Source organism: Arachis duranensis, chromosome 8, assembly GCF_000817695.3.
Source record: "Arachis duranensis cultivar V14167 chromosome 8, aradu.V14167.gnm2.J7QH, whole genome shotgun sequence".
NCBI lineage: Eukaryota > Viridiplantae > Streptophyta > Magnoliopsida > Fabales > Fabaceae > Arachis > Arachis duranensis.
This window is the reverse complement of record NC_029779.3, coordinates 5,616,244-5,632,395: the sequence shown is the minus strand read 5'-3', so window position 1 is coordinate 5,632,395 and position 16,152 is coordinate 5,616,244. Positions and strand designations below refer to the sequence as shown.

General features: G+C 33.4%; 2 protein-coding genes across 2 annotated transcripts; one reads left to right on the top strand and one right to left on the bottom strand.

Moving 5' to 3' along the window:
* Nucleotides 1-6,824: 6,824 nt before the first annotated feature.
* LOC107460402 (uncharacterized) lies at nt 6,825-7,466 on the top strand. The gene has a single exon (XM_016078766.3). It carries the CDS (start codon nt 6,955-6,957, stop codon nt 7,348-7,350), a length of 396 nt encoding a protein of 131 aa, XP_015934252.1. The 5' UTR covers nt 6,825-6,954; the 3' UTR covers nt 7,351-7,466.
* A 510-nt stretch (nt 7,467-7,976) lies between these two features.
* On the bottom strand, nt 7,977-11,204 carry LOC107460401 (uncharacterized). Its single transcript, XM_016078764.3, has 7 exons — nt 10,862-11,204; nt 10,501-10,570; nt 10,339-10,398; nt 9,255-9,369; nt 8,973-9,088; nt 8,614-8,738; nt 7,977-8,369 (listed from the first exon to the last, which is right to left on the bottom strand). The coding sequence occupies exons 1-7, from the start codon at nt 10,936-10,938 to the stop codon at nt 8,246-8,248; spliced, it is 687 nt and encodes a 228-aa protein (XP_015934250.1). The 5' UTR covers nt 10,939-11,204; the 3' UTR covers nt 7,977-8,245.
* Between the last annotated feature and the right edge of the window lie 4,948 nt (nt 11,205-16,152).

The following is a 16,152-nucleotide window of genomic DNA, read 5'->3' as shown; positions in this document are numbered from 1 at the left end:
AAAGATAGTTAACAAAACTATAAAAACATGAAAATTCAAGAGTATCAACCAAGACCAAAGCTTCAACAATAAAAAAGTTGAGATTTTTGTCTTTTATAGTAACCATATGGTCTTTAAAGATTCTTTTTTTACTCTTGGCAGAGCAAATGCAAGGACAAGAACATGTATTTTATATTTAATCATACATAAGTCGTTAATTAAATATTGAACATTTTTATTCTAAGAAGTGTTCATAGTAGAGGAAAAAGCAAAGAATAGAAAATAGGCACTTAATTTTGAATTTTCTTCTAATACAGTGATGCTTCCAATTGCCGCATGTGGCTTTGCATTAGGCTGGCACATACTGTAGATTGTAAGACGTAAATAAATATTAGGATACTAAAACAGTAAATAAATATTCCAATCTCATCTAAAATAGGTATAACTAATGTAATCTGTCACGACCTTAGACACACTCCAACGCTATCGTACTGGCACTCAGATTTACTTAATATCTAGAGCTAAGACGAAGTCAGCCTAACCTTCAGTATTTAAACAAGAGAAGAGAAGTCTTGGTGGAAAGAACACTTTATTACTCAAGTATTTGTTATAAATGACTCACACCTCCAAACTCTAACTCTCACTCCCTATTATAGTCATCCACCTCCTTAATCGATACTTATGATTAAATCTAATCAACGTTTCAGATTGTTCATCTAAAACCTTCACTACAAATATCTATTCTACCACAATATTTTAAATACTTCTAGATTATTCCATATTACTCTTCATACTTCTAGATACATCCACATTCTTCTATAATACTTTATAACCTTTCAAGGTCTTCTAGAACCTTTTAGAGTATTCTGAGACCTACTAGGACATTCTAGAATATTTTGGAACTATCTAGAGCATTTTCAAACACTCCAGAAAACTAGACAAACACCGTTAAATTTAACCTTCTAAAATTTACCATGGCATTCTCCTCCACCTATTGTGCAGACGTCCTCGTTGCGTTATGTTCATGATAGCACTCTAGGTGTTCTTGAAATTGCCACAGATTTTTACGAGCTTCCCAACTAGTTTCGATTCTCGGGAGTCCTTTCCAATTAATCAAGTATTGGATACTTGGTGGTACTCCTCTGTGTCTCACAATGCAATTAACTAAGATATCTTCAATTAATTTATCAAAGGATCTAATCATCACGGGAGGAGCACGATTCGCGTCACCTCTATTCGGTTCCTCTCAGTTTCCATGATATAGTTTAAGCACACTCACATGGAAGACGGGATGGATGTTTATAGAGGGGGGAGTTGTACTTTGTAAGCAACCTCTCCAGCATACCCAATGATCTCAAATGACCCTTCATATTTGTGAATCAAGCCTTTATGAACCTTGCAAAAGGCTTTGAATTGTTGTGGAAAAAGTCTAATCATTATTTTGTCTCCCACTTGATAACTTGCATGCCTCCTTTTCTTATCTCCCCATTTATTCATCCTTTTTGCGATTTTGTCGAGGTAAGAACAAGTGATATTTGCTTGTTCTTTCCAAGACTTAATCACATGATAAGCTCCAGGGCTCTTTCATGAGTAAGAAAAAGAAAGAAAGTGTGGTGTAAGCGGCTGTTGTCTTGTCACAATCTTGAACGGACTTTTTTTGTAGACTCGCTCCTTTGCAGATTGTATGAAAATTGAGCAATGTCCAGAAGTTTTGTCCAATCCTTCTGATTAGTACTTACGAAAATATCTCAAGTAACACTCAAGTAAGACATTCACTCTCTCAGTCTACCCATCGATTTGAGGATGGAAGCCTGTTGGAAAATGAAGCTCCAACCCAAGGAGTTTGAACAATTCTGTTCATAGTCGTCCTGTGGAGCGTGGATCTCGATCACTAATGATGCACTTAGGCAATCTCCAATACTTCACTACATTCTTGAAGATAGTCGTACTGCTTCTTCTGCAGTGCAATCAATAAGGGCAAGTATAAAGATAGTATACTTCAAAAATCGATCCACTACTACGAGAATAGATCTAAACCCCTTAGACTTTGGTAAGGCAGAAATGAAATCTAGAGAGACATTTTCTCACAGTCACCCTGATAGAGGCAGAGATTCCAATAGGCCATTTGGTGCTATATTTTCAATCTTATCTTGTTGGCACACAAGATAAGTATTCACATAGCTCTCCAATTCATCTCTCATTTGATGCCAATAATAAGAAGATTCAATGAGTGCTAAGGTCCTTCCTAACTTTGGTGACCATCCCACTTGGTTTCGTGGCATTCTCTCACCAACTTTTTTCTTAGATTTTTGCACTTAGAAACGTATAGTCTTCTCCCATTAGTGTAGAGAAGGTTGTCTTCTAGCCAAAATGTTTTGGTCTTACCTTCTCTAGCTAACTTTACCAACTTCTTGGCTAATGGATCATGATGCAATCCTTCTTTGATGGTATGCATAATATCTCCTTCGATCATGGAAATGGCTACCAACTCAGCCTTGCGGCTCAGCGCATCCTGCTACCACATTAGTCCTGCCTGACTTGTATTCAAATTCGAAATCAAACTCAAGAAATCTTGCCACCTAGCTTGTGTGAGGCTTAACTTCTTCTGAGTTTGGAAGTAGCTTGTAGCCACATTGTCTGTCTTGATGATGAAGTGTGAACCAAGCAAGTAATGACGCCAAGTTCTCAAACAATGCACCATTACAGTCATTTCCTTTTCTTGGATGATGTATTGCCTTTCTGTATAATTCAACTTGTGACTCTCAAAGACAATAGGATGTCCTTCTTGCATCAGAACCCCTCCAATAGCATGAAGCATCGGTGTGGACTTCAAACACCTTTAATAGTCGGGAGTTGCTAGTACTGGTCCTTCTGTGATAGCAGCCTTCAATTCATCAAAAGCCTTTTGACACTCTTTGGATCATTCCCAAGATTGATTGTTCTTGAGAAGATCAGTTAATGGTAAAGCCTTGGCAGAGTATCCCTTTATAAACCTCCAATAGTAGTTAGCCAACCCAAAGAATGATCTCAATTCAGATATCTTGTTTGGCAGCTCCCATTCTTTGATAGCCTTCACCTTCTCTTGATGTATGCAGAAAGTTTCACCTTTTATGATGTGTCCTAAGAAGTGGACATCGTCCCTTACAAATGAATACTTTTCTTTCTCCGCATATAGGTTATTCTCTCGCAAGATCTTGAACATGATTTATAAGTGTTCTACATGTTCTTCCAAGGTATTGCTATAGACAACAATGTCATCCAAGTAGACGACTACAAAATGATCAAGATAAGGACGAAAGATCTTGTTCATCAAGGTGCAAAAGTTCGCAGGAGCATTGGTTAAGCCAAAAGGCATCACCAACCACTCATACAATCTATACCTCGTGACACACATGGTCTTAGGCTCATCACCATCGACAATCCTCACTTGGTGATAGCCTGACCTCAAATCTAGCTTTGAGAATAACTTGGTTGTACCAAATTGTTCAAACAAATCGACTATCAAAGGAATATGTTGTATTTGTTCTTGATGGTTACCTTGTTAAGTGCTTAATAGTCGATGCATAGTCTCAATGAACCATCATGCTTCTTTTGGAACAAGATTGGTACAACATAAGGTGCCTTCAATAGATGGGTAAACCCAGCATCTAGTAGATCCTTGAGTTGCTTTTTTAACTCCTCAAGTTCTGGCGGTGGCATCCTATAAGGTGTCAAGGCAGGCGGCTTTAGTCCTGACTCCAATTCAATCTTGTGGTCTACCTTCCTCCTACGTGATAGTTATTTTGGCAACTCGAAAGACATTACATCCCTATTTTCTTCAAGGACTTCCTTAATTTCAGGAGTAACGTCTTCTCTTTCATATATTGACTCGTCTTGTAATAGAGCTAAATATGTAATCTTCCCCTTCTTGAACCCTTTCTTGAGTTGCATAGTAGAGAGCATCAGTGGTCCTCCAACTTTAGAAACTGTAGAGACCATGCATGGAGACTCTTTCTCCATGACTCATACTATGCCGTAGTATGACATCAGTATTATATTTACCTTTCTTTGTAAGTCAAGCCTGATGACTATCTTGAAATCATCCATGGGTGTATTGAAAAATCCACAAGGCCCTTCAAAGAACCAAGAGTCATCTCAACCCTTTTGTTACTCCCTTAAGAGGTTCACCCTTAGTATTCACAGGTTTGAATCAGTCATTCTTTTCGATTATAGCTATAACAGATTTTCTATTGATAAAGGCTTTAACATACATCAAACCTTTCTTTTCTGTAGGGCTTGCCTCTTTGCCCTTTATAGCATTCATGAGTTGGACAGATCCAACACATTCAGTCACTTATGATTGAGCCTCTCGTTCTTCGACGATAGATGCCAAAGTTCCTAGCATAAGATAATCCTTCATTTGGTGTGGTCCCTTGCATATGAAGCATCTTCTTTTAGGCATGAAATCTTTTTTCTTTTCTTTGTACTCTTTTTTTGAAGAGTACTTCCCTTCTTTCTTAGTTGAAAAACTTTTTCCCTTGTCTTTCCCATCTTTAGTAGAACTAGGCTTGGAAGAAGACTTGGGTTTAGAGTCTCCTTGATGACACTCAGTGAGCGACTCAGCCACCACAATGGCTTCATTGACATCCTTAACATTCTTTCTTTGTAGTTCTTGATTTGTCCAAGGTTGGAGTCTATCAATGAAGAAGAACAATATATCCTCTAATGCTAAGTTAGGGATTTGAAGCTTGAGAAAAGTGAACTCCTTTACGTAGTCGCTAATCGTACTCTTGTGCTTCAACTCCCTTAACTTCTTCCTTGCTTCATAGAATTGTCTTTTTAACTCGCTAATCGTACCTTTCTCCATATCTATGTATTTTCTCCTCCACCACAAAGTAGCATTATGAGAAAGGTAGAGAGCTATAATGCATACCTTTATTGCTTCTTCGACCGCCCCTTACCCTTCGGAGTACCTCTCCATTTGCCATAGAAAGTTCTCCACTTCTCGAGCGTCCCTCACACCCTTGAACTCATTTGGCTTTGGGAGATCAATCTTTGTTGTCTCCCTTATAATAGTTGGTCGAGATTTTACCTCTTCGAACCAAACTCGAACTTCCTCAAATAGTTTCAAGGAATTCTCAAGCTTCTCTTCGATTTGGAGCATGCTTTGTTTGAAAGCATCTAGTTCTTCCGATACGTATTGTCATGTTCTATCCTTTGGAAGCGCTCATCCATAGGGGATAGAACATTCTCCAATATCGAAACTCTCTCTTCCAAGAAGTTAGAGTTCTTACCTCTACGCTCACTTGAAGAGCGTACATTCTTGCTTTTCCATTGAGAAGGAATAGATCCCTTCCCCTTTGAGACTCAACTTGCTCCATGGTTACAGTAGAAATCATATCCACAAACTACTTGTGCTCCCTCTCGAACCTTGCTCCGATGCCAAATTGTCACGGCCTTAAACACACTCCAACGCTGTCATGCTGGCACTCGAACTTACTCAACCTCTTGAGTTAAGACCAAGTCAGTCTAACCCTCAGTATTTAGCAAGAAAGCTAAGAACATAAGAGAACACAAGATAAAGAAAGTTTTGGTAGAAAAAAATACTTTGTTACACAAGTGTTTGTTGCAAATGACTCACACCCCCAGACTCTAACTCTCACCCCCTATTTATAGTCATCCATCTCCTTAATGGATGGTTAGGATTAAATCTAATCAACGTTTCAGATTGATCATCTAGAACCTTCACTACAAATATCTATCCTACTACAACTTTCTAAATTATTTTAGATTATTTCATATTATTCTTCATACTTCTAGATATACTCACACTCTTCTAGAATATTCTATAACCTTCCAGAGTCTTTTAGAACTTTTTAGGGCATTCTGGGACCTTCTAAAACATTCTAAAACGTTTTGAAACCATCTAGAACATCCTCAAACATTTCAGAAAACTACATAAATACCGTTAAATTTAACTTTATAAAATTTACCGTGACAAACCGCCTTATTTAACCGAATGGGTTAATTAAAAGTCTAAATCTTATTGGCATTTTGGATCCAATGGTTTTATATTTTTTTAAAATATAAAGATAAATTTTTCACCTTTTCTTATTAATCATTTTTAATAGAAAAAATGTGAGTAAAAAAATAGTACATATATATGCCAACCATTTTTCATGAAGTAAAATCAGGTCTTTTAATTTAGAAAAAAAATTGAATTCAAATTTTTAAAATAAAAAAGATAAAATTCTTATTTCTCTTATGGAATTTCAATCGAACAATTTAGTTGGGGACTTTTAGTTAATATAGCTAGAGTTAATTGTTTTTTTCTTGAGGTCTGTTTCAAAGTTAATCGTATCATCCTTAGATTAAATTATAAATCTACATTTATTTTTTCACTCTTAAATTTAGGTAGACACTTGGTATGAAAAATATTTTTAGATAAATAATTAAAATAATACTACATAAGTCATATTAGGGAGAGACATAATTTTAAAAGATACAAACAATAAATAAATTTTTGAAAAAAAATTAAAAAAATAACAAAAATAAAATTAAATACATAAGTCATTTTTAAATATAAAATTTGTTTGTTATTTATAAAAAAATTATTTTATCATTTCTTAAGTTTTTAAACTTTTTAAAAATTTCAGAGTTTTTTTCCCTATCATATAAACTTTTGAATATTATTTTTGTTAGTATACTAGGCAAGGTTAATGGTAATGACTATTGAGACGGTAGCAAAGGCAAATCGTAGCCCCACCAATCCATTGAATGAGCATATAATCCGTCAATAGTGATTTATGGCCTATCAGCCAATCAATATCTCAGTCCCTTATCCAAATAAATACTCACTTTTCCTACCACCCCTTCATCATCATCATCTTTCTTCACATTCCTCCACACAGCACAGCTAAAGCTAACTGATCCACCAATAATTAATAACCATCACTTATTAGCACTTGCTGAGGCAAAGGGTAACAAGCTAAGAAAATGGCCATGGCAACAACTGTGCTCTCTGCTCATCAGAACATCACGGGAGCCACGGTGACATCAACCACCACAACCGCCAAGACCAACAAGAGAATGAGCAAAGTAGTGCACATAAGAGGCCTAAACTCATTTGGGGGTCTGAAGGCCACAAATGGAGTTGTCTCTATGGGTCTTCCTTTGAGCACTGAGAATTGTTTTGCTAAGATGGTGAGTTCAGTGAAGGCCAACAAGGCCTCAAATGGAAAAAAAGGAGGAGCTCTCTCATCCACCTGCAATGCCGCAGCTGAGATATTCACCATTGCTGCCATCATGAACGGTCTTGTTCTTGTTGGGGTTGCTGTTGGCTTTGTTCTTCTTAGGGTTGAAGCCTGGGTGGAGGAGACTGAGGCTGAGTAAACTCTCTCTGGATCAGAATTCAGATGGTAGCAATATATTCATATTCATAATACTTGTATGTTTTGTATATCGAATGCTTTTCTTCTGCTTTGGATTATAACCTTTTTATTTGTCAACGTTCCATTTTTGTGGTTCTCGTAATTTAGTCTCTGCTCATCAATAATTGATACCACCTAATCATTCATGAACTGCTACCATTAACAATCTTCTAAACTCTTCAGATGAATTTTTCATCAGTCTCGGCCTGATTTAACTTTAACCATCAAGTAGAAGATAGAACACTAATTGCACCCAAATCTCTGATATTTGTAGTAGATTATTTTTGTGAACAGGGTAATGAACTTAACTCTCCAATTACGATATGCGTAAAGATTTAGTATAACTTTAACTACCTGCAGTGAAAAGGATGTATTGATTTTTCGTAGGAGTACCGAATTAATTCGTAGGATGTAGTGTTTTTTCGTTTCCTCGGAAGTGTTAAACGTTTGTTTCTGCTTTAAGTTATCCCGAATGTTTTGTTGCAATGACTATAATGTCGTGGAGAATGTTTTTGTTAATATTTGGCGTATAGATAAAGATAAGTACAGAAATTATATCAAACGCAGAACGTTTAGGTAATGATAGTGTAAAGTGTAAACCACATCATATAATTTGTGGTAATCAAAATTTTATAAAAAGATTGCAATCAACAATTAACCGCAGGGAATACAGATAAGCGTGCCAAATAAAATCAAACTACCAAAAATTATCACTGACCAAACATCTAAATAAATAAAACTTTTTAAGAAACATGGCAGTTCGCACTAGTCTGTTGCTAAGAAGCAGAATCTGGATCAAGACTCTAGCCATTCAATAACCAAACACGCTTCTATCATTATATTACTAATCAGCTTTCTCACAGTGAAGGTCTTTGACAAGCTGAAAACAGTTGCCAACTTATAAACGCCATCACCAACGACGTGAAGAGTTCAAAACCTACGATTTTTGGAAAGTGCCATCCCAATCCACGCCTCAGATAGCTGCACAAAGACATATTTTAGCAAACACCACGGAAAATGAAACACGAAAAGTGCAACTAATAACTTACTAAATAATGAATACCATCTAGCTAAGCAATGTATCTTATACAGTTATACTTTCATCAAACACTACATGTTTGGCCATCTTACCTAATGGACGATTTGTACATGGGAAAAAAATGTGAAAATAAATCTACAGGCTTGCAGATTGACAAAAACTAACTGTAATGAGTGAAGAAAGAACCTTGTGATTGATGGCATGGTTGCTACAATTCCTGCACATACATATATTATGGGAATGAGGGTCTTGGGTTTATTTTTACGTAGCCACATTAAAGATCCCAGTGCTGCGAGGGATATGCTCAACACCTGCGTAGATATAAGAGCAAAAACCCTTTAAAACACAGATATTACATAAGAGATAAACTGAATACAAATTAAAATTGTGTTCACCTATAGCACATAATATAACAACAAACTGTTTTAGCATTGTAACCAATGTAGAATGTAGAATTATAAGAAGTTCCAAACTCATGGAGAATATTGACTACATTTCTTCAGCTTGACCTAACCGAAGTTATAGCATTAAGAGAAATAACGTACCAAATTTGCATTAGCCTCCAGGCCCTGTAGAATGTAATCCCAAGTAAATTCTAATCCTCTAGCACCCACCCAAAGAGGTGCCAATCTATGTAGAACAGAATCAGCAAATGCCCAACCTGCCACAAGAAAAGTCCCATTAGCACTGAAATAAGGATTAGAGATGCAGGGTAACACAAGGAAGAAGTACAACGGCTGCTGATATGAGAAAGTGAACATCACTTCCATGATATACATAAATATAACATTCATTTTGTTATACATGATATAGCTTGCCAAACATACCAAGTCCAACTGCTTGGAATTTGTGATTCTGAGAGATGTTCCTGTGAGTCAACTGGGCCAAGGCAAAATAAAGTCCCGCAACATCTATGAAACCTATTAAAGCCTTTAATAATTCCTGAAAAATAAAGCCATTTGTTATCACTTAAGGTATTATGCGTAATGACTATGGCTCAACACAGATGATAAATTCATAGCCACCAATTGTTATGTGCCATTGCACTCTGTTGTCATATACTTCAGAGGCTCAATTTTAAAGAACAATTGTTATGCAAAATGATGGTTACTGCCTAATCCTATGTCTTTCATGCAGGAATGAGGACTCTGTAACTAGGTAGGGGAGGGAAAAAGATGAAACGGCCTTAATATTCTGAGTGTTGGTTTTTAATAGACAAAAGGTCCTCCCCCTAGGCTGGAAGGAATAAATGTAACACACACTCCACGAAACATGAGAACAAAGACAGTCACCTACATATATACAAATCAAGACATGCATTAAGATAAAGAGAAGATTTCTTACAAGTTTCCCAAAAAAAAAGGAGGATAAGAGTTTCTACTTAATTTAATTGGCAAAACATGGCTACCCAATCCCTCAACTTATTTGTAAGGGAAACCCCCTTTAAAAGGACCATGCTTCAAATCAACTGGAATTCAGCAGTCATGACTATGTGATATCATTTACCAAATACTAAAATGAGAAGCACAACTAGCTGTATCCATTTAGCATGTCGGATAACATGATGTCACAGGGAGCAAGGTTCCTTATTTATAACTAATTTCACAGTTATAACTGGGGTTTGTTGCTCTATTTTTTACCAATTCTACTTATCAGATGTAAATGGGATGGAATAACACACAGTTACATTCTTGAGCGAACCAAAAACTAGAATGAGGTTCCTCCATTATGATTTTGCAAAAACCTATTGTGTACCAAATATGACTCATGATACTGAAAACACCCGCAAAATACCAAATTTATGAATTGATTCTATTGCAATGAAAAACACGATTACAAAGCTATTTATCATTACTACTGTAACTTGAACTCACAACAATGAAAACGAACTCAAGCAATTTAGAAACATACCTGATATGGATCGAAGCTATCGCTTTCAGATACCTTGAGAAAAGTAGCCAGACAAATGAGCTGCCAGAGTATGCAGAGAAAAAAGAAAAAAGATTCTGTCTTAGTTTCAGCAAATATTAAATTTAAAATGAAGATGATTGAGAATTCAAACTATTCGCGAACCTTAACCAATGCAGTTGCTAAATAAACTACAGCGGCTTTGATAGAGGTGCCGAGTGTATCATACTCAGATCTGCATAACGCAAACTCATTACTGCACTAACACACAAGACCGTCCACAATATCTTTGTGATAAATAGGGAAAAAAAGTTTGAGAAATCAAGTTTGTTCTATGAATTGATAGGGGCTTTGTGATGAGGTATGGATTAGAACTAGAAGCTGCAATTGTTGGTTATTTGATCGAATAGAAGCTATAGGGCATATAATTGAAATTTGAAGGGGTTAAGTGATTAAGCAGCTGAATCCAAAAAACAGAAATATACGGAAGCAAAGAGAATGAGAAAAAATTAGATCTGAAACATACAAGGGGGTGGCGGAATAGTAGACGGCGTGGGGGCCGAAGGTGAGAATCGCGCAGTTAAAGAAGTGAAATAGCGTCATCCTCCTCCTCCTCCTCCTCCTCTTCTTCTTCTTCTTCTTCTTCTTCTTCTTCTTCTTCTTCTTCTTCACTTGTCACTTTGAACTGCTCGGAACTCAGATCCAAGAAACACAGCACGCTCGCTGCCGCCACCACCACCCACTGCCACCACTATTAATCAACTAACGTGATAGCAGTTATTATGACGTAATATTTCTTCTCTAATCTTCTTCTACCTCCTAAGTCCTACCGAATCAAAATCTCTTATCTTTTTCGATTAAAGCAAGGAAGGTGTTTTAAATTTTAACTTTTTAACTTCAATAGTATGATGTTTTAACTTTTAACTTCAACAACCACAGCCAAAAAAGGGTTTGACTCCATTTAAAATTTTAGGGTTACAAATTTCCAATAGATCATCATATTTTGATAATAATGCAGTTAAAATGTGAGGCTAATTTCTTTATATGCTTGATGTATAGTTATCAAACCCGATTCTATTCGATCAGATTCGAAATTGGGTCATTAGATCATCAATTTTGGTTGGATTATCATTTAAACTCATCAAATAATTAACCCAAACAAATTTAGTTAAACTCGATAAAATCCAGTGTAATTCGTCCAAAATCGAATTAAACTTACCCGTCAAATTCAATTAAACTAAAAAAAAAATTATTTTTATACATAAAATGTATTACATAAATAAAATCAAATTATATTTATAAATTAAAAAATATATATTTTATTAGTTATAATATATTTTCTTAAATTAAATTTATATAATTATTTAATCATGACCAAATCAATTGATTCAATTTATGACTAATTAGTTAAATCAGTGATCCAGTAATCTAATAATCTAATCAGTTTGATTCTGATAACTATGATGAGAGATTTTTTGTAAAATTTAAAATATTATATTTTTAAGAATTTCTTAATGAATTTAATTTTAATACAAGTGTAAAACCGTTTTATACGTGCAATGATCAACCAAGAAAATAGTTGTGATTGTACCATTGTGTAAAACGTTTTACATAGGGTGACAAAGCGAGTCGGTCCGCACCATAAATAGGGAAGCCCACCCCGCCCCAGCAACTAAGGTGGGTTCAAATGCTAGCACATCCCACTTTGTGGCGGATTGATGGGCTGGCGGGCTAGTCCACTTGACTCTTTTTATTTTGAAAAATAAATTTTATTAAAATTAATAAAAAATAATAATTAAAAAATTAAATATAAATAAAAAATAATCAAATTATAATGTAAATTTTTTTACTATCATTTTTTAAATTTTTAACTTCAATAAAATTATTCAAAATAATATTTGTTAATAGAACCGTCTTTATTTTAAAAAATAAGTTACATGATTTAAGTATATATACGAAATTATAAAATAAAATTAACAAATAAAAGAAGAATAAAATAAAAAAGTGCTTAAAAATTATATAATTATTATTTTTACTTTTTTAGTAGTAATTATTTTTTTATTTAATAAAAAAATAAAATAAAATAAAAGCCTTTGGTCCAGCAGGCCAACCCATCCCGTCCTGCCAAAACTTATGAATTTGGTGGTACGGGTTTGGCGGATTTTTTTTTTATTTGAAGGGTTCCAAATTTTAACCCAATCCATTTTTTTAGCGAATTTGGCGGATCGGTCCGACGGATTTAACCCGTTTTATCACTCCGTAATTTTATATTATTAGTTTATGAAAATTAAATTTTTTTAATATAAAAGAAGATTTAAGTAAGAGAATAGCAAGGTGTGATTTCTAATTTTTTAAAAAGATTTTAGAAGAGAAATTATTGGGTGCGATTTTTTATTAAAGAAAAATGTTGAGTGCAATTTATGATTTTAAAAAAAATAAAAAATCATTTGATGCAATTTTTATTTTTTTTAAATAAAAAAATTAAAGAATATAAATTGACGGCTGCAATTTGTGTACACCATCATACACGTGCAAAGAGCAGAAAAAGTATCAATAGGTATAATTTCTGTGAAAATGGATTTTTTTTATTGTTTAAAAAAAATTAAGAGTGTAAGTGTGATCTTTAATTTTTTGTTGTTCTCTCTTATATTTATTCTTAATCCCACTTATAAAATTAATAGTGAAAAATCACACTTATTCTCTCAATTATTAAAAAAAAATTTGAGAAGATGCATATTCCTAATTTCTACTACCCATACTCAAGTAATTCACATCATGTCGTTGTAATCAAGGTTTTAAAAACCAAAATGGTTATTAAACCATTCAAACTATTGATACCTCGATTTAGAAGTTTAATCAGCCACTGAAATAACTAAATTACAATAAAATAATATATAATTATAAATAAATACATAAAAATAACAAAACACAAAAGTAATCTACACAAAAAAACATAACTTCATGAACTTTTAGGCGGCAGTTTGTTTTTGAAAACATCACACAGACACATAGACTCTAAAATTATACTTGGCACATAAATTCACTACAATAATATAGATTATTTTTTAGAATTATATGTGTTAAAAAAGAATTAAAATTCGTCAAAAAAAAATATATTTTGACACTATTTTAACTATAAAAAGATGTGAATAAAAATTTTGTCAAAAATAGTATTTTCAACATATAAGTAATTGTAAAAAAAAGTTAAATCTTATTTTAATAAATATTGGACGTCAAAAATAATTTGTTAAAAAAAATTGAGAATATATTTTTTGTGATACTTATTAACCGTCAAAAATACTATTTATTTTGACACTTATTGACCATAAAAAATTCTCAACAAAAATTTTCAACAAAAAATGAGATGAGATCTTGAAATTGAAGAATAAACTGAGATTTTGAAGATGAAAAATGAGTAGTATGATCCTAAACTAAGAGCAGTGTGATGCCAAAATTGACAGAGCTCAACGAAAAAGAAGAATAGTAGAGTAAGTTGAAAATAAATGAATGTCAAAATTGAGGATAAATTTTCTCCAGTCTAATTATTCATCAAGAAAACATAGATAATTTGACATTTGTAATATTTGTCAAAAATATATATTAATTTTACATTTAACTATGGTGTTAAAAAAAAGAGTGTTAAAATAACTCTCTTTTTTGTAGTGATTAAAACTGAGAGACAGAAACTGAAAAATAGAGACTGAGAGATAAAAACTAAACTAAGTTTCTATATTATATTTAGCGTGAAGTACATGATTGAATTATGTCTCATTATCCTATTTAATTTAAAATAAATACAAAGAATGAAATAATCAAAATTATTTAAATATTTCTTCTTTTTCTTTTCTCCTTTTTTCCTTTCTCTTTCTCTTATTCATTGCAAATACATCACCCAAAAATAATAATAATAATAATAAGAGAAAACCATGAATATTTTTCACCATTGCGATTGTTAAGGAAAAATCAGGAAAATTTTCTTTTGCTTTTACATGAAAATTTGCAACAAAAGACACTGTATTCAATAATATAAAGCTTGATTGAAATAGCAGCAATGATGGTAAAACATTTTTAACACCCCCGTTGATATCGTTAGAATAAGTCTTCATGATTATTATGATATAGTGAAGAAATTCATGGATTTAGGCACTGTGAAGTTCAATCTCAAGAAGGTGTACTATTAGCCTTCAATATTGTCACCGATGTGCGATTGACGTTCAAAAATGCATTGATGTATAATTCCCTTGTCACGATGTGTAAAATATAATTAACCTACTTTTATCTAAGTTTGAATAGCTTTATCATCCCATGCATTAAACAAATAATGATAAAAATAATAAGAATAAAATTAGTAATTCTATCTAAGTTTGAATAGCTTTATCATCCCATGCATTAAACAAATAATGATAAAAATAATAAGAATAAAATTAGTAATTCAACATTTCGATATAATTCTTTTAGGCAAGAAATCATTGTTACTACGAATGGTTTGCTGTTACACTTAATATCAATCATTTACAAGAATGAAGATGCAGGAGTGGAATAGAGATGCTAGAGGTGGAGGTAGAGGTGGCGATCGAGATGGAAGTTGCAAGAGAAGGAGGTATGGTTTGGGAGGAAAAAGAAAAGTGGGAAGTTAGATTTAGAATTTGAAAAGTTGGATGATCGTAGTTTTAAAAATAAATATTATTAAAGTTTTAATCTCGATCTCCAAAAATTTTAGTCTTCAATATCCCCACTTTTTAGAGGTATTGAAGGAATTGAAATTTTGTATCATGAAACTGAAACTTTAGTTTCAATCTCTAGCTACCAAATATAATACTAAGTCCTAGTCTCCGAGTCCTAGTGTTGTGTTTGGAAGCAAGACTGGGATTGAGACACAAAAATTGGAACTTAGTATTGTGTTTGGTAGTTAAGAATTAAAACTAAAATTTTAGTCATATGATAAAAAATTTCAACTTTTTTAGTACTCTCGTAAAGTAGGGATACAGGAAATTAAAATTTTTTGTGATGAAAACTGAAAGGTTAATAACATTTCTTCTTCAAAATAACATCATTCACCTTTTCAAATTCCAAGGCGATCCCGCTGTAAACTCCGCGTAATTAATAGATAATTAGCTAATAAATTAATTATTATTTAAAAAAATTAAGAAATAAAATATTATAGTTTAAAGAAATATAAATAATTAAAATACGAATTTTAACACTAATTTTAAAAAATTTGGTCTAAAATTAGGCCGTCGGGCCGAACCGGTTGAATTGGATCCACTTTGGCCCAAGGCCCAACCCAATAACACTTTAATGAAAGAGCTCAGCTCTTTCTTTCCCCAAATCAGAGGGGAACATGCTGAAACAAGAAAGGAGGAGAAGAAGAGGAACTCAAACCCTTGATCTAATTTCAATTCACCATAACTTTCAATCTGAAGCTCCGATTGATAAGTTGTCAGCGGCCACACATTCATTTCAAAATTCTTTACAAAATTCACTGAACAATTTGGTAAGAAATTTCTAATTTTGTGTCCAATTTTTCCCCTTTAAAATTCATGAAAATTTGCTGGGTCATGTCCCAAACGTCTATCGGTAAGGTGAGAAATCTCTAACCTTTGTAAAAATATTAAATTAGCAAATCTCCTATATTAATTTTAGTGATATTTGTGTGGAATTATATTGTATATATGTGAATTGGAACCAAATTGATGAAGTTGAAAGCTTGAATTTGAGCTTAGAGGCTAGGTTTTCTGTTTGGTATACGTTTGGTGCCTTGAACTTTTGTGGAATTATGGTATTAAAGGCGTTCCGAGTTTAGGAATGAATTGGCTA

What these genes read in the sequence shown, in the direction of transcription:
- LOC107460401 (XM_016078764.3), bottom strand. Translation starts at nt 10,938, where the DNA reads ATGACGCTATTTCACTTCTTTAACTGCGCGATTCTCACCTTCGGCCCC. An exon ending in TACTATTCCGCCACCCCCTT is followed by an intron (nt 10,571 to 10,861) that starts GTATGTTTCAGA and finishes TGCGTTATGCAG; the next exon opens with ATCTGAGTATGATACACTCG. An exon ending in ATTCCAAGCAGTTGGACTTG is followed by an intron (nt 9,089 to 9,254) that starts GTATGTTTGGCA and finishes TTCTTGTGGCAG; the next exon opens with GTTGGGCATTTGCTGATTCT.
- LOC107460402 (XM_016078766.3), top strand. Translation starts at nt 6,955, where the DNA reads ATGGCCATGGCAACAACTGTGCTCTCTGCTCATCAGAACATCACGGGA.